This window comes from Microtus oregoni, unplaced genomic scaffold (assembly GCF_018167655.1).
Source record: "Microtus oregoni isolate MIOR12 unplaced genomic scaffold, Mior012 000077F_ref0000221, whole genome shotgun sequence".
Lineage (NCBI taxonomy): Eukaryota > Metazoa > Chordata > Mammalia > Rodentia > Cricetidae > Microtus > Microtus oregoni.
In genome coordinates, this window is record NW_024544029.1 from 1,237,693 (window position 1) to 1,257,264 (window position 19,572).

At 38.1% G+C, this 19,572-nt stretch overlaps 1 protein-coding gene across 3 annotated transcripts in view; it reads right to left on the reverse strand.

The window, feature by feature from the left end:
* The window catches only part of Nell2 (neural EGFL like 2), a 319,609-nt gene that overhangs the window by 207,099 nt on the left and 92,938 nt on the right, over positions 1–19,572 (reverse strand). For all 3 annotated transcript variants that reach the window (XM_041642655.1, XM_041642656.1, XM_041642657.1), the window contains 6 exons: positions 9,455–9,628; positions 9,270–9,366; positions 6,844–6,916; positions 6,587–6,669; positions 5,510–5,638; positions 3,820–3,922 (listed from right to left, as the gene is read on the reverse strand). In XM_041642655.1, coding sequence (XP_041498589.1) covers positions 3,820–3,922; positions 5,510–5,638; positions 6,587–6,669; positions 6,844–6,916; positions 9,270–9,366; positions 9,455–9,628 — 659 coding nt within the window. The remainder of the gene's footprint in view (positions 1–3,819; positions 3,923–5,509; positions 5,639–6,586; positions 6,670–6,843; positions 6,917–9,269; positions 9,367–9,454; positions 9,629–19,572) is intronic.

Sequence of the window (19,572 nt, forward strand, 5' to 3'; positions counted from 1 at the left end):
TTCATGAATAATCACTTGTATTATCCACTGTCATACAATACCACAGACTAGGTAAGTATTAATGAAAAAAGGTTTACTTTGACTCAGAGCAACAGAGTCAAGGGTTCAAATCTGGTGATGACCTTCTTACTAGCAAAGGTCCTGAAGCTGTTCAGGTTATCTTGTGGCAAGAAAGGGCCAGTGTGATAAGTGTCTCCATCTTATGCCTTACATCACATGTCTGTGACATGTGCCCACGTGTTCCTGTCTTTTGTGTCCTTACTGGACCATCCTGGGGTATTCTGGACTTCTCCAAACATTCTCAACTTTTCAAGTATGTCAGTTCTGAATCTGTGCACACATATTCAAGTAGTTTCTTATCAACATCCCCACCACACTCACCTTTCCAGTTATGTGACTAATAACACAGGGACACATGGGTACATTGCAAAGAAAAGAGATTCTTTTGTAGTTCACAGTCCACAAACCCAAAATTGAGAGTTGAACAAGACAAGCCCTCTTTGTAGAGAAGTCTTAAGGTGTTATAGGGCATCCCATGACAAGAGTCGGGGAGCACATGGGTGCAACCTCTGGCCCAACATCTTATAAAGCCATCGGTGTTCAGTCATGGGGGTTTACCTTGATGAACTTGTATACCTCACCACTTCCCCAAGGTCCCGCCTATCATAGGACTTTTTCCATCTTCAGAGAACCACAAACTCAGCTCTCTGTTTATGCTGACTTTGTATTTCAGTAATAAAATATTTTATGCATCAGAGCAGTGATTACATAGAAAGGAAGGAAGGAAGGCAGGAAGGCAGGAAGGCAGGAAGGCAGGAAGGAAGGAAGGAAGGAAGGAAGGAAGGAAGGAAGGGGCTACATCTGCCATTCTGCTCAACAAGTAGTTTGCTAGCTGCATCCAAAGTGGATGCATCCAAAGTGGATGCAGCTCCATTCTTAGCAACATCAAGCCCAGCGACAATTTTTAAAAGAAATTTCTTTGCCTATATTTTACTGTGAAAATATTTTTTAACTTGAAGCCAGTTTTTTTTGTTTTTGTTTTTTGTTTTTTGTTTTTTTTTTTTTTTGCATCAAAGAAGATGCTCTTAAACTTTACTCCATTGGAAGGAACCATGTCTAAATGGGAAAAAGAGAATTGCTTCCTGCCCCACCCTTAGGCCAGAGTCATTTACTTCTTGATCTGTAACTATTAAAGTCTGCAAACATGTACAGAAACACAGAGCCTCATATGTACATGAGACATGCATGGAGAGTCCCGTGCACCAGGGATGGAGGCGCTGTGGCTTCAGGCTCCAGTGTGCACTCTGGTGTCCATTGGCCTTCATTATGCGATCCTAACTTACTGCTTTGTACATGATTATCCAAGATGCTTAAATTCGCATATATCTTATTTTCCCCTATTCTGATTTCAAAATGGCATTTTGTACAATCTCTATTGAGAATAAAATAAGCTCATTTTTAAAACAATTACCTCCCAACACTGCAGATAAGAAACTGCATTTTTTGCTTAAGTGTTTTTCTTCATCTTAAATTGCATTTGCTGGGAATGATGTCTAGATTATTGCTCTTTAGTTTGGGACGAATGGGAAATCCTCTCGCTTGTTTCAGAGTATCACGCTACTGAGAAGACTAGCTCTCTGAGAACACCTAAAAATAATAATCCCATTTTTTTCCTTTAGTACCACACTAGACAGTTTGATTTAATTATTATTATAGACATTTACATAAAGCTTTCTTCTGGAGAGTTTTAGCCCATTTAAGCAATGTCATTATACGAACAGAGAAACTCTTTTGAGAAAATGTAATGGGGTGTGAAAAATAATAAAACCCACAAAATACATTTATTCAAGGATTTTAATAATGAAGAGAAATTGCAATTCAGACTGAAGAGCTGGAAACTCAGAGCTCTCTCTTATTTTAAAATAAAGCGTGATTAAGCAGGTGCAGCTTAGTGCCCTGAATCAAAGGGCAGCATCCTGTGCCCTGTCTTCTACAAAACTACTTCCATTTCAAAAAGCATGGATTCAGGATATTCACACGCCATCAACAGAGCTTACTGAATATGAGAACTGCGATTCATTATAATAATAATTCTATCACATAAAGCAAACATTCTTGGGCTTCGTGGGTTCCCTTTTATTGGAAGAATTCCCATGAATCAGCATTATCTTGTAAAGTTACTAGGAGGCATGGGGGTGCAGCAACCCAACCAGTGCCCTTTCAAAGACCCAGTGGAACAGAAGAAGTGTTGTCCTTGGGCCTCCAGCACTGCCTCCTATAGAGCTCCCTCATTAAGGAAGGAAACAAGCAAGACCATATTTTTGTGGCATGAATTGGAAAGAGCTGGCCATTTAAACTATAAAGTATTACAGGCTTTGATCCAACAACCTCACCCTTCACAATGTCCACTATGCCCAAAGCCATAAAAAAGTGCCTCAAGTTTCTGTATGGATGACATCATAGTGCTGCTCACAAGAAAAACCGAAACCAAAACACCACGTAGCTTTTGAGAGGAAGAAACAGAATCACAGCAAATCTTGCGGTGTAATAATAAGCAGCAATGGCTGATTGGTACTGAGGGGATGTCCTCAGTATCTGTCAGTAATAAAGAGGGTCAAGGAAATGAATGGCACCATTCTCGGCATAGAGAAAGCCTGCAGAGTTACATGTGAGCGGGCATGAGAAACATCACTTGGTAAAGCACACAGGAACTAAACTATTTTCTATTTTGAATAGTATACATGCAATGTTTCTATTAAGATGCTCAAATGTTGTACCCAAACCTTCCTGGCTCCTCTGAGTATACTTAGCTAGCCCAGGGTGCACATCTGAAATGATCTCATGAGAAAATTAAAGCAACTTGCTGATGTCTCTATGATGATATATTGAGAATACACACACGGTGTAGACTTGAGTCAGTTGCCTAAGAGCAAGGAAGATCTGGACCCACAAATCCCAAGCTAAGCCAGTTGTTGCTCCTTCTCTCAAGCCCTGTCCTCTACTTTCCCTTTGTCTCTCTGTCTCCTCCCCTCATTCTGTCCTTATGAATCTCACAGAATCTTGTGCTTGTATATCCACGCATTAGTGAACAAGTCAGTGTTCATATATGTGTCTCCTTTGGACTAACAAATAACAACAATAGCAAAAAGTGCTCCTTTTAGTGAGGACTTGAGAGAAGTATTTTCAGAAATTGTCATGTAGATGGAGTTCTGTGACTGAGTGGATGGCCTAGAATGCTTCTAAGCATACAAATGATTCTGGAAGCGTTTCTAGACCTCAGAAATGAGCTTAAATATGGAATAGAAGAAAAGGAAGCAAAGCCTCTTCACACGGTCTTGCAAGTGTTTTTGTTATTGTTGTTCTTTTGTTTTTTATTAAAGTCAAGCCTCCATCCCACCCCACATGTAACACAGAGTGACGCCATGCAAGTGGATTCTACTGTCCTGAATAATGAAGCCATGTTTACCTGCTGCCCAAAGTAACCTAAGTCGCAGACTTCCTTGGTACGAGGAAAATTGAGCATACACACTTCTTTATTTACTTGGTAGAAATTTATATTAAGCAACAGAAATGGCAGAAAGCCCCCTGGAAAATATATTTTGTGTATCTCTACTGCTTCTTTCACCATACGCAAGAGTCTTCCAAGAAAAATTAAAATGTTCTTCTAGAGTAGAAACACGTAAAAATGATCACCAAATAGAAAAATATATCATAACTAGAAGTGATTAACTTGTCCATCTTAAAGAGATCAATAAATGTTTTTTTCGTACAGAGTTGTATTTTTTCAAAGAAGGTATTGATCAGCAAAGGTCTGCTTACATTTGCACTCCTTACAGCACTTGCCATCCACGTATGCAGGAGCCGATTTAGGAGGACAGTCAGGAGCAGAGCAGACCAGAGTCTCACACTGGATGGTCCCATTCTGAAAAGCAAACATCACTTTAAAAAATTCCATGTAGGAATTTAATATTTCTCAAAGGCTTTTAAATGCATTTCATAGAGTTCAAGCTCTTCACATAAAATGTCACCACGTTCTTTAGCAATACCCATGATTTGGTGACCCACAGTAATGCTGGCTGCATTCTGGCGGTTGACATTGGCTCCCATTTTTGCCCATCAACTGATCTTTACTAAGTAAATCTGCACCTTCTGTAGGGATATAGAGAAGGACACAAGCCCACAGGGAACTAGCAAGCTAGGGGTTAGCCTGGAATACATAATTATCTCCGGATTTCTTATAAACCAATCACCCATCTAGCTGCTCTGACTTTTTGAATCAGTGTATAAAACTCACCAAATCACACCTTACAAGTTGACTTACATTTCTGGCCCCACTTGGGAAGGTTTCACTATAATTGTACAGTATTATAATTTTATTATATTGTAATCTTAAGTAAAAACCATATTACAAAGAGATGCACATATGTGCACACATAAACACCCACTACACATGGACAAACTCCCACCCAGATGCACACATGTATGTTTACACACACACACACACACACACACAGACAAATGCTCTCAAGTGTGCATACATACATGCACAGATGCACACACATATGTGCATATGTACAGAGGTACACACATGTACACACACATCCACACAATGGCATACTCTCTCTGTCTCTTTCTCTTTCATACACACACACAGATACACACACACAGACACACATAAACACATGCACACACATGCACACACACATAAACATGCAGACACACACATAGACACACACAGACACACACAGAGAGACACACACGGAGAACCACACTAACATACAGATCTCTTTAGATCTTCTTTACGTGCATGATAGTCTGTTTTTGAATCAACTGGACGAGTAGGAGGAAACATTTCAAGACGCTGACTCAAATAGATCTATGACTCCTTCACAGAAATCTAGCATTTTTCCAGATGAGTTCATGTGGAACTCAAAAGTTTAAAACCAAACTTGTTCTGAAGCTTTCTTTGAAACATGAATATAGTTTTGAAATAATAATGCAATAAAAATAATTTTTTACTGAGAATTAAATAAAATCACACTTACTTAAACTGTGTAGTGTGTATTCTACATTAGCCAACTATTAAAGACTATTCAAAATATATTATTTATATTATTCAGTCTAGATGCAGTATTTAATACTCTATAAAATTCAGTTTCTTTATATTTCATTAATAAAAACATGGGGGGCAGAATTCCCCAGAAATGCTAAGGGTTATAGGAAAAGCTCCCTTGGGGTTAGCCTTGCTACCCTAATTTAAATTGCTAACTTCATGTACGCCAGATAAGCTTCATAGCATCCTCAAACCATAATCAAACCACGGCCACAGCTACAGAGTGTCTTTAATAATGTAACACACCGTTCTTCAGAAGTGACCAGGTTTGCTAGCATTTTAGTGTTGCATTTAGAGAAAACAGGTCTTGAAATTTTCATGAATACATTGTCTTAATAAATATTTAATGGGGGGGCGGTCATCTGAGTCCCCTGTGAATGTGATTGGGAGGCATACCAGGCATGTGCAGTTCTTACAGCCATCTGTCCAGGACTCAAACTCTCGGTAGGTGGTTCCCTTCATGGTGCATGTTCGCTCACAATAGCACTGGTCCAGCCTGTTCATTCGCTGTTCAGCTCGAGACAGCTACGGCACAAAGACAGGGCTCACCATTGCAGCCACTGGGAAACACACGGTGATCCAGCAGCACTGAATTGTGTTAAGTGAACAGCAATAGCAATGGGCTGGGCCCACCATCAATTATTATAAACATATTAAGCCACCGCAAAGTATTATTATAAGTATATCAAGTCTGTAAATTTGTAAAGAAGCATCTCAACACTTTACACATGAAAAGTTATCTTTAAAACAAAAATCATGATTTACAAGACACAAATTGAGGCTAATTGAGAATAACACCATCCACGAGGCAAGGGAGAATTTTTCATTTTTAAAAAGCATTTAATTCCATTAATAGGTTTATTCAAGAAAAGATTTAGAATTTACAGCATATAAATAACAAACTGCATACACACACATACACACAGCATTCAAAAATATCCTTCAATATTTTGCATAATTTGAAATCTGGTGAACATGACATTTAACTTGGTATGTACTTCAGCCTTTGGTGAATGAGCCTACAAATATAGCATAACAGCTAAAAATTCTTCATAACCCATATTCTTGTCCCAAAACTGATGTTCATATTTTTACATTGTCTTTACACCTCCTTGATTATAATGAATAATAATAATAACTGAATAGTATAAGATAATTATAAATAACAATAATCTATCATAAGAAGAAATAAAGTTAGGCAATGAAAGACGTTGCAGCAGTAAAGCAGAGTATAAAACAGGTATTCTGCTCCAGATCTGATTTACTGAGTCATTTGTTATACAGATGACTAGGATTTAAATATTTATAAACCCTAATAAACATTATAACCTTTTTCCTTGAGCAAAAGTCTCAATTCAGTCCCAGTAAATTGTAAAAGGAATGTCTCAAAGATGAAAATCTATGGTGATACAGGAGCTATTTGGAGTCACATGACTGCGGAGCATTCTTGGTGTATTTCTGAGTCGTTTTTACCTTGGCTGAGGTCTTGGATAAAATATCCTGCAGCTCCATGATTTTCTGCACAAGTCCATGGAAGTCATTGCACGTTGGGCAGGCTGCAATTACAAAGAGGACACTGATCAAGCTGTGTTCATCAGGGGTTTGATCTGATTAAATCTGGACTGACAGCCCGTATGTGTGAACTCCAATCTCAAACTGGCATTCTAAACAAAACGAGGTGAGAGTCCCACTTTTCATCCCAACATGGAGTGCAGGGCTAAGAGACTTACTTCGGTTAAGATCCGGGCACTGCACAATGAACCCCTGGGGCATGACAAGTAACTGCACATCTTGCATTATTCCCTGTGCATAAAAAAAAAAAATAAAAGAAGCATTATTTTCCTTTCCCGAAATTATGCTCAATAGTCAAGTTCGTGAGGAAAAGTGTTAAGGAACAGATCCTTCCAAACCCCTGGATCTAGAACCTTCCTGGATTTATTCCGGACCAGCCCATGTTAGGGAAGGAGATTCATCAGGCAAAACAGAGAATTACCCAGGTAGTTTTCCTAGACAATGTTTTTAAAGATTAAATGTCAAGATTCCAGGATGTGGTCATAGGCTTATTGCTATGGGAAGTTATTTTTAGTTCACCACAGAAGCAGGGCTTCAACGTGACCTTTAAGAATCAACATAAAAATCATGTTGGGCTTTATCACCATAGACCGGAGACCAGTTTTGTATTAACAATGATCAAAAGGAAAAGGGTAGGTAAACTGAGTCTTGAAAACTATGCCCATTTAAACATTTCTCATTTTTTTTTTTACTGAGTTTCTTTTTAAAGTTGATCTCCGGATTCAGAAAGGATGATGGACTTAGTAAGCAGGTAAAGCAAGGCTTTTTTTAGGGTGCTTAGGAACGCAGGAAGTTTAGCATGAAGCTGTTTAAATGCCAGCGGCAAGCGACCCACTTTACACAGAAGTCTGTACATTTAAAGCACCCCTAGCCTAAGCTGCTAGCTGGATGGACTCAAAGCAAGGCCAGTGGTAATAAAAACAACCTTATTTAAGGTACTCCAGCCTTCCCTCTTTCCCACCACCCCATCTCCTATGAGCTTCATGTACTTTCATTGTGTTTAATGTGATCCTCTTGAAGAACGCAAAGCAGAAAGTCTAGAGATGGGTGACTGTAACCGATATGCTCAGAAGAGCATAGTGTCCTTATAAAGACTCACCACCTGAGCAGCATATTTACTGTGATTAGCAGCAAGTGGCAACGTGAGTGACAACTGTTTCAGTACCCAGTGCGGCAATTACTAGGTCTGTTTCTTGATCTCGGATTTCAGGAGTAGCTTGGGTGTAGCTATGACTTGATGGAAGCCCCATGGAAATCAGGCTGGTGTGTGCGCCATGCAGCTCTGCGCTGCACACCTAACGGGCACTGTTCTCAGACCACAATAAAGACGGCAAGTCACATAGCCATACAAATAATTCATGTGTGGGGACTGTGAGGCCACAACTGACTCCAAGACGGCCATAATTAAATAGAGAGAGATTTGGAACCCGCAGCATGCATCTGTCATCCCTCGCATGGGAAAGGGGCATTGATTTTTGGGGCTTTAAAGAGTGGAATCAATTCCCTACATCTGTCACCTACTAGCTGCTGGCTTTGGGCAGGTTACTTCACCTCTCTGGGTAGGTTGATGCATATGTGTGAGAAGGAGAAAAGACCCTCACCAACATTTTCAAAGTGCGGGATTAAATAAAATAGTATAGTCACACCATCTGGTTTCCAGAGAACAGGTAATATTAAGTTTTCTTAATATTAACTCTGTTAATATAATTTAATTAACTCTAACATTACATACTGGGCTCAGAAGTTTGAATTGACTGGTGTCTCCTCACTCCATAAGTCCACAGGTGGGACATCCCGCACATTCTCTGACTTCCCAATGGTCACAGTACTGGGGAAATGTTCACACAATGAGCAGCCGCTGGTAAACATTTATCTAGCCTCTATTTATTCAGCCTCAAGATTTGCAGATATTCAGCTGGGACAGCATCTGATCCTCTCTAGTGAAGAAATTCTGACTGCTTCCAAGTTTTCACTAGAGATAAATTATAATGGCTTTCTGTTTTAAGGGATTGGTGCATGAGGAAACCATGACTCATTTTTCCAACCCCGGGTTACTAATGACTCTGTAAAAGCATCATCATGGGTGACATCTCACGGGTGGGATGTTTCTATGTTAACATTTTCTATTTTTACAATTTTGAATTCTTAATCTCAAGAATGTCATATTGATTACTAATTATGGCCTGATTGCCATTTCTGTAATATAGAAAGATTAAAATGTGAGTGGGGGTTATTTTTACCAGTTTAAAATTGGTCTAAGATGGAGCTGGAGAGACGATTCAGTGGTTGAGAGCACTGTCTGCTCTTCCAAAGGGCTCAGGTTCAGTTCCCCAGACCTATATGGGGTAGCTCAAAACCATCTATAACTACAAGGTATCCAACATTCTCATATAAACATAAATAAAAATAAATACATCATTAAATGCTCTAAAAAGCAGAACTAGAAAGCAAATAGAAATGCATAAAGTAAAAAGGCACAACCAGGATTTTTGTTTCATGCCATAGAAGGTGAAATGAACTTTTGTAAACTCATTAGACAGTATTTCCATTTTAAATTCATGCTCAGACTCAAGCTAAACGATACCTTAAAATATCCATGTGCATTATTTCGCTGTCCCAACCAAAACGTGGTACCCAGAGGCAAGTCTGTAGAAGGCATTTCCACCACTCGTTCATAGATTCTGGAAGATAGAATATCGGAGAATGGCCATGAGCACACAGGAATCACTCTGAGTCTTCCAATTCTTGAAATGAGAATGATTCGCTTACTTATTACAGTCGACGTGTAAAATCAAATGAGAGGCACTGATGGCTAAGGAGAGCTTGTGCCACTTGGCATCAGCCAAAATATAAGGAAAGACTTCTGTGTGAGGACGGTGAGTGCCGGAGCGGTAATGCAGTCTGATCTCATTTCGATGGCCACTGCTTTCCAGTTCCAGGTACCTTCACAGAGAAGAGCCACAGGTAAATCTCAGCAATGACTACATAAGCTGCTTCTCCAGAGAGATGGAGCAGACACATAGGTTCTATTCTCTCTATAAAATACAACCAGACATTCCAAGTAAGAAGTGTAGCAAACAACAGGAGATAGCAGAGCATATGTAATAGGAAAGGACGGGGCTTGAACACTGGAAATTAAGGTTTAAGAGGGAATGGGAAACCCGGGCTGGGGGAAAAGGAAGAAGGAGGGAAGAAGTGATGCTTCTAATATGGTCCAAAGTAATGTCTAAGAAATTTGTAGGCCATGGGGGAAAATGATGTTGTTTTACTAAATGACCATGCCTTCTAAATATTTATGTTCGCATCCACAGAGTCGTGTTGTTCTCAGCCGTGGCCAGAGAAGCCTCTGAATGGCAGTAGGTGGTGGTTAATGTGGAGCCAAGGACTGCAAAGTGCTGAAAACAGTGACTGAGCAGTCAGCCATAGGAAGAAAACTATGCCACATCACTCCCTCCACCACCCCCTTAAGGGTCAGGGAGAATCACAGGGGAGGGACAGAAAGAACGAAAAAATGGGAAGGATTGTTGTGAAATTCTGTCTTCTGGCAATGACCGGGCTGGTGTACACATGAACTCACAGTAGCTGTTATTACCTTACACAAGATCAAGCCAGTAAAAATTCCATAATATAAGTTAGGAGGATGAAATTTCAAGGTATGCCAGTCGAGACAAAGAACTGTAGGCAGCTAATGACTGCTGAGAGAGGGAGAACTGACCTCTTCAAAGGATGAGCTCCATAACTGGTTATCCAATACAAAGTGCTTATTCCATCCCGAAATCATATACACACAAGCAATAAAAACAGACACAGAGTATCCGGGCAGTGGTGGTACACGCCTTTAATCCCAGCACTCAGGAGGCAGAGGCATGCGGATCTCTGTGAGTTCGAGGCCAGCCTGGTCTACAAGAGGTAGTTCCAGGACAGGTACTAAAAACTACAGAGAAATCTTTTCTTGAAAATAATAATAAAAAAATAGACACAGAAGGTTGTATGCACACACACACACACACACACACACATATGTATATAAAATCAAAGAAAAAAACATCAATTTGAGAGAGGGAATAAGTGGGCAAAGGAAAGGCTAGCTAGAGGGGGAAAGGGAAGAGGGAAAGTGATTAAATTACGTTTTAATTTTCTAAAGTTCCAGTATAGAATGGTGCTCATTGGCACTCATGCTTCGCAGAGAAGCTATTAGGGACGGGGGGCTTCCGTTAAAGAGAGCATCAGTCTTCTCTAGAGTGGTAGCACTGGAAGTTTCTCACGCTCCAGTGGACGATCCCACACCCATGCACACACATACGGCAGCACTCATTAGATTCAGTGGATTAAAAACAAATAAAAGACTAGAAAGGGAGGAAGTTGGGAGGAAGATGCGATGATCTTATAGGGAGATAGAGAGTGAGAGAGGGGTGGATATGATTATTGTGTACATGTATAAAAATGTCAAAGAATTGATAAAAATTTAAAAGCCAATAAGAAGGAAGAAGAGGAAAAATAATCAAGTTAGTTATCCAGAGTCACAAACAGAAGACTGACTCCTTTTTACATTTAGTTTTAATTGATATTATAACAAATTTATGAATTTTTGGTATAATGTCTTTTTTGATGAATGTTAAGAAGGCAATGTGAGTAACTAGCATACTAACCACATAGAACATTTATCAGTTCTCTGTGGTAGGAACACAGTCATTTATTCTAGTGGTTTTAAAACACACCATAAAGTGTTAACAAATCAATCACTGTGGTTTAGAGTATTAAAATTTATCCTTATTTAGCTCTGTTATTCTACCTACCAACAACTTCTCTTCATTCTGCCTTCCCCATCCACTCTCATTCTCTGGTAACCTTTTCTTTACTTTATACTTCTAAGGGGTCAACAGTTTTAGCTTCGACTTTTGAGAGCAAACATATGTGAGTTATCTTTTTACACCTGAATTTATTGCATATACTGTACTATATTCCAGATTCATTAAATGATGAGATTTCATTATTTTTAGGACTACTTTTTCTTACCCACTCAGAGGCACTTAAGCTGATTTCATATCTTGCAAATGTAAATATTGCTGCCAAAGCCATGGAAGTGCAGATAGCCTTCACACACCAATTCCCTCATTGGTATGTGCTCAGATATGGTGAGGTGTTTTGAGGAATACCATATGATTTTCCATGATGAATAAACTATTTTTCACTCTCACTCATGGGGTATGAGTTCACTTTCCTCCATATCCTCACCAATATCTGCTATCATTTGAAAAGTAACCATTCCTCATGACAGTGTAGTGATGGTGAACATTTTAGGATGACAATCTTATGAATGCACTTGATCATATCAGTAACAACAAATACTCATTATATTATCAATTCAACTAACTCTTTGAGGATAGAAAAGCATTTGCTTTTTAAAACAATTAACATTTGCAAGCACACCACCCACTTCTATATACCTGTTAATTCTCAACATACTGAGCCAAGAGCCTCACTGCTGCAATCAGGCACCCTCCTCTAGTTAGCAGTAGAAATGTTGCTTACACTGAAATCCTAAATTATAAAACAGTGGCACCTCACTGACGATAAAGAAGACATCATCCACTATAAATGACAAACTCTTCGCCATGTGCGTAGCTCCAGAACACATAGCTGCAAGTGGCTAATCATACAGGCTTTGAGCTCCAAGTTCCACTTTGTCCCTCACAGCTGCCCATGACCTGGCCTGGCCTCTTCCTGCCTCCATTTTCTCACATGAATGATGGAGATGCAACATCGTACACACAAAGTAGGAAACACTCAGTAATGCTAACACTTGATTAGCCAATATCTTTATAAGGTCTACCTTAAATCCATCTCTGGGAATAACAAGCAAATTAAATACATTTAAAAAAATTTTAATTTATTTTTGAGATTATATAAATATATCATTTCTATCTTCCCTTTCTGCTCTCCAAACTCTCCAATATATCACTCCATGTTTGTTTGTCAAATCCATACTCTGTTTTAGTAATTGTTACATATATATGTAACAATTTTATATATTTTTATATTTTATATATATTTTATAATATATAATATAATATTTAAATCGATTATAATATCATGATATGTATTTATATACAAACCTTCACCACCTCCATTATGTTACTTGTATATATGTTTTCAGGGTTGACCATTTGGTATCAGATAACCAATTGGTGTGCTCTTCCCTAGGGAAGACTATTTCTCCTGCTTTCAGCATTCTTTGGTTGCCTATAGTTCCCATGGGAACATGCAGAGACCAGGAGACAGAAGCTAAAGGCAAAGCAGGAGAAAAATCCACTCATAGAGAAGCTGACCACAGTGGTAGGAAGGGAACCGTAGCAAAGTCAGTAAAAAATAGAATACAACAAAATGCAAAGGTTCAGCAGAGGCACATGCATTGTGAGTGTGGTGGCATTTGTCATCCCTTGTGGAAAGCTCTGTCCCCCAGCTACTTCCAGTGGTTGCCTCAGATGTCAAAGAAATAATAAGAAGCATTGTGTTCTTTGATTGATATCCCTTATAAAAACCGAATTAACCCTAGTCATGTTATTTTGATTGTTTTTAATGATATCTGGTCATCAGCAAGGTTCAATAATTCAGAAATCTAAGAGACCACAGAGCTTTAATTCTGTCTCCACTGTACTAATGCAGCAATGGGACAGTTAAGACCCTTTCTAAACTTCAGTCTCCTTTCCTATCAAATGGGGACAATATGAATGGAAATCTCAAACCACTGTTAACAGAATTAAATAGGATCAAATGTGTATATTGTGTGGTTCTGAACAAAGAATAAACATTTTGCATACACCAGTGTGGAGACCTACAGCTCCTATGGTGTGGTCATGCTTCCTACAGAAATGCCATGAAAATTTACAATGGATTGTATCTTGAGTGCATGTGACACTGGGACAGAAAGTACTTTAATTAGAATCTACCCAGATAATGACACTGCAGTTTCATCTAGGACATTCCCATCAAGACAATCATCCAGATTGCTTGAGAACATCCAGTGACTAACAACTGACAGCTTCTTAGGCACTTTATTTTTAATAAAAATAAACCTTTCCCACATGAAAGCATAAATAAAAGCAGTTTTTAAAAAATAATAGTCTGTTAGTTTAATTACTCTTGCAAATATTGTCATGGGATATATTGAGAATATGCCCTTAAACAAGATAAGCAATGCCGAATCTTAAAGATCCCCAGTAATAAATACATAAACAAAATGGAAGGTAGTCATTTCACAGTCAATGAAAACAGGACACTAGAAGACTTCCTGGAAAAAAAATTTTATGAATAAAATATCCAGGGAGCCAAAACCCTTCTGTCCCCCATGACCTCAAATGAACTCTGAAGCATTCTGAAGGCTGCAACTATACAGAGAGGCCCAAGAGAGCAACTCTGAAGCACAAGCTATGACTGCACAGAGTGGACCAATAGAGTGAACCAAGAGAAAAAACCAAGAGAGTGGACTAAGGGAGCTGGCCAAAAGATACCTCAGCAAATCCCTGAGACACAGACAGCAACAATAGAGGGCAGACCAAGAACAGTTCCCAAAGACACAGACAGCAACTGCAAGAATTGAACCAAAGGCAAAGGCACTGCCAGCACCAATTGGAGGAAGAGATGGGTAGGCGCCAATGCAAGAATTCATTCAACAACCTAAAAAGCAACATGGTAACACTAGAACCCAGTGGTCATACATCAAAGAAACCTGATCATCCTAATGCAGAAAAAGCAGGGGAAAAAAAAAACGATTTTAAATGTAACTTTATGAGGATGATAGAGACCTTTAAAGAAGAAATGAAAAATTTCCATAAAGAAATGGAGGAAAAGACAAACAAAAAATTGGAAAAAATAAATAAGCCTCTCAAAGAAACTCAAGAAAAAAAAAACAAACCAACAGGTGAAGCAAACAGTTCAAATATTTCAAGACTTGAAGTGTGAAATAGAGGCAATAAGAAAACACAAACTGAGGGAATTCTGGAAATGGAAAACCTGGGTAAAAAAATGGAAACTACAGAGACAAGCATAATCAACATAATACAAGAGATGGAAGAGGGATCTCAGGTGTTGAAGATACTATAGGGGAAATAAATTCTTTGGTCAAAGAGAATGTTAAATCCAACAAATTCTTTTTTTTATTTATTTATTTATTTATTTATTTATTTATTTATTAAAGATTCCTGCCTCCTCCCCGGCACCACCTCCCATTTCCCTCCCCCTCCCCCAATCAAGTCCCTCTCCCTCATCAGCCCAAAGAGCAATTAGGGTTCCCTGCCCTGTGGGAAGTCCAAGGACCAACAAATTCTTAACACAAAACATTCAGGAAATCTGGGACACCTAAGAATAATAGGGAAAGAAGAAGAACTCTAGCTCAAAGGCACAGAAAATATATTCCAAAAAATTATGGAAGAAAACTTTCCAAACCTAAATAAGGATATCCCTATGATGGTACAAGAAGCTTACAGACACCAAATAGACTGACAAAAAAAAGTCCTCTCACCATATAATAATTAAAATACAAAATGTACTGAATAAAGAAAAAATATTAAGAGCTGCACAGGAAAATGGCCAAGTAACATATAAAGGCAATTCTATCAGAATTACACCTGACTTTTCAATGGAAGCTATGAAAGCCAGAAGGACCTGGACAGATGTGCTGCAGATACTAAGAGACCATGGATGCAAGCCCAAACTACTATACACAACAAAGCTTTCAATCATTATCGATGGAGAAAACGAGATATTCCATGACAAAACCAGATTTAAACAATACCTATACACAAATCCAGCCCTAAAGAAAATACTAGAAGACAAACTCAAACCCAAGGAATCTAATTATACCCACAAAAGCACAGGCAACAGATAAACTCACACCAACAAACCCCAAAGAAGAGAAACACAAAGAGTACCAACAAAAAATAATAGGAATTCACACACAGGCGAAGAGAATGGATATGAAAGCAGGATCCATCCTTCTGCTATATACAAGAAACACACCTCAACCTCAAGGACAGACATTACCTCAGAGTAAAAGGTTGGGAAAAGATTTTCCAATCAAATGTACATCAGAAACAAGCGGGTATAGCTAACCTAATATCTGAAAAAGAAAAATAGATTTCAAACTAAAATCAATCAGAAGAGACAGAAAAGGACACTTTATACTCATCACAGGAATAAACCATCAAGATGAAGTCTCAATCCTGAACATCTATTCCTCAAATACAAGAGCACCACATATATAAAAGAAGCATTACTAAAGCTTAAATCACACATCAAACTCCACACACTAATAGTCGGAGACTTCAACACCCCACTCTCCACAACAGGCATGTCAACCAGACAGAAACTTAACAGAGAAATGAGAGAACTAAAAGATGCATGACTCAAATGAACTTAACAGACATCTACAGAACATCTCACCCAAACACAAAAGAATATACCTTCTTCTCAGCATCTCATGGAACTTTATCTACAATTGACCACATATTTGCTAACAAAGCAAACCTCAACAGATACCAAATAAATTAGAATAACCTCCTGTATCTTATCAGATCACCATTGTTTAAAGTTAGAATTTAACAGCAACACTAATTGCAAAAAGCCTACAAACTCGTGGAAATTGAACAGTGTTCAATTGAACCATCCCTGGATTAAGAAAGAATTAAAGAAAGAAATTAAAGACTTTCTAGAATTCAATGAAAATGAAGCCACAACGTACCCAAACCTATGGGATACTATGAAAGCGGTTATAAGAGGAAAGTTTATAGCACTAAGTGCCCACATAAAGAAAATGAAGAAATCTCACACTAGCAGCTTAACAGCACACCTAAAAGCTCTAGAACAAAAAGAAACAGACTCACCCAAAAAGGAGTAGAGAACAAGAAATAATCAAATTGAAGACTGAAATTAATAAGATAGAAACAAAGAAAACAATACAAAGAATCAATGAAAAAAGATCTGGTTCTTTGAGAAAAATCAACAAGATAGACACCCTTATGCAAATTAATCAAAAGGCAGAGAGAAAACATCTAAATTAACAAAATCAAAAATGAAAAGGGGGATATAACAACAGACACTGAGGAAATCCTGAGAATCATTAGGTCATACTACAAAAACCTATACTCCACAAAATTGGAAAAGTAAAAGAAATGGACAATTTTCTGGACAGTTACTACATACCAAAAATAAATAAAACCAGGTGAACAGTTTAAATAGATCTATAACCTGCAAGGAAATAGAAGCAGTCATCAAAAGCCTCCCAAACACGAGGAACAGATGGTTTCACTGCAGAATTCTACCATAACTTCAAAGAAGCGCTCATAGCTATAGTCCTCAAAGTTTTCCACATAATAGAAACAGAAGAAACATTGCCAACCTTTTTTTATGAGGATACAGTTACCCTGATGTGAAAACCACACAAACACTCAACCGAGAAAGAGAATTACAGACCAGTCTCCCTCATAAACATTGATGCAAAAATATTCAATAAAATACTGGCAAACCAAATACAAAAACATATAAAAAAATATACCATGATCAAGTTGGCTTTATCCCAGAGATGCAGGGATGGTTCAATGTATGAAAATCTATCAACATAATCTACCACATAAATAACCTGAAAGAATAAAAAAATATGATCATCTCAGCGATGCTGAAAAAGCACTCAAAACAAAATCCAACACCCTTCATGATAAAGGTCTTGGACAAACCAGGGATGCAAGGAACATATCTAAACATAAAGAAAGCAATTTACAGCAGGCAACATCAAAGTAATGTAGAGAAACTCAAAGGGATTCCACTAAAATCAAGAACAAGACAAGGCTGTCCACTCTTTCCCTATCTACTCAACATAGTTCTTGAAGTTCTGGCTAAAGCAATAAGACAACAAAAGGAGATCAAGGGAATACAAATTGGAAAAGAAGAAGTCAAACTTTCACTATTTGTAGATGATATGATAGTATACATAAGTGACCCCAAAAACTCTACCAGGAAACTCCTACAGCTGATAAGTACTTTCAGTAATGTGGCAAGATACAAGATCAACTAAAAAAATCAGGAGCCTTTCTATATACAATAATAAATGGGCTGAAGAAGAAATCAGAGAAACATCATCCTTTACAATAGTCACAATATAAAATATATTGGGGGTAACTCTAACCAAACAAGTGAAGTCCTGTATGACAAGAAATTTGAGTCTCTAAAGAAATAAATTGAAGAAGATATCAGAAAATGGAAAGATCTTTCATGCTTTTGGATAGGAAGGATCAAATTAATAACGGCAATCTTACCAAAATCAATCTACAGATTCAATGCAATCCCAATCAAAATCCCAACACAATTCTTCACAGATAATCAACTTCATATGGAAAAGCAAAAAAACCCAGAATAGCCAAAACAATCCTATACAATAAAGGAACTTCCGGAAGCATCACCATCCTTGACATCAAGTTCTATTATAAAGCTATAGTAGTGAAAACAGCTTGGTATTGGCATAAAAACAGACAGGTTGACCAATGGAATTGAATTGAAGACCCAGATATTAATCCACACACCTACAAACATCTTAAAAAAAGAAGCTAAAATTATACAATGGAAAAAAGAAAGCATCTTCAACAAATGACACTGGTATAACTGAATGTCAGCATGTAGAAGAATGCAAATAGATCCAAATACATTAAAAACTTCAATACAAACCTGACCATACTAAATGTGATAGAAGAGAAACTGGGAAATAGCCTTCAATACATGGGCACAGAAGACCACTTCCTAAATGTAATACCAGTAGCACAGACAATAAGAGCAACAATAAATAAATTGGACCTCCTGAAAATGAGAAGCTTCTGTAAAGAAAAGGACAAAGTCAATAAGATAAAAAAAAAGCAGCCTACTGAATGGAAAAAGATCTTCACCAACCCCACATCAGACAGAGGACTAATCTCCAAAATTTATAAAGAACTCAAGAAATTAGATATTAAAATTCCAAATAATCCAATTAAAATGGGACACAGAATGAAACAGAATTCTCCACAGAAGAATCTCAAATGGCCAAAAGATCCTTAGCCATCAGGGAAATGCAAATCAAACCTACTCTGAGATACCTTATACCAGTCAAAATAAGTAAGATAAAAAAACACCAATGATAACTCATACTGGAGAGCATGCAGATTAAGGGGAACACTCCTCCATTGCTAGTGGGAATACATACTTGTACAACCACTCTGAAAATCAGTATGGCGGTTTCTCAGAAAATTGGGAATCAAGTCTACCTCAGGACACAGCAATACCACTCTTGGGCATATACCCAAAGTATGCTCAATCCTACTACAAGGAAATTTGTTCAACTATGTTCATAGCAGCATTATTTATAATAGCCAGAACCTGGAAACAACCTAGATGCCCCTCAACCAAAGAATGGATAAAGAAAATGTGGTATATTTACACAACTGAGTACTACTCAGCAGTTAAAAAACAATGACATCTTGAAGTTTGTGTGCAAATAGATGGAACTTAAAAAAAAAATCCTGAGTGAGGCAAGCCAGACCCAGAAAGATGAACATGGTATGTACTCACTCATAAGTGGACACTAGCTGTGAAGCAAAGAATAATAGGACTATAGTCCATGACCCTCAAGAAGCTAAGTAACAAGGTGAACCCTAAAAGAAACATATATAGATTCCCCTGGGAAGGGAAAATAGACAAGATCTCCTGAAAAAAATTGGGAGCATGGGAGTGGGTGGAAAAGGAAGGGCAGGAGAGGAAGAGAGGAGAAGAGGAGGCGGGAGAAGAACTTGAGGAAACAGGGTATTCGAGATGGGGAAAGGAGAGAGACAGAGAGCAAGGAAAGACATTTCTTGGTTGAGGGAGCC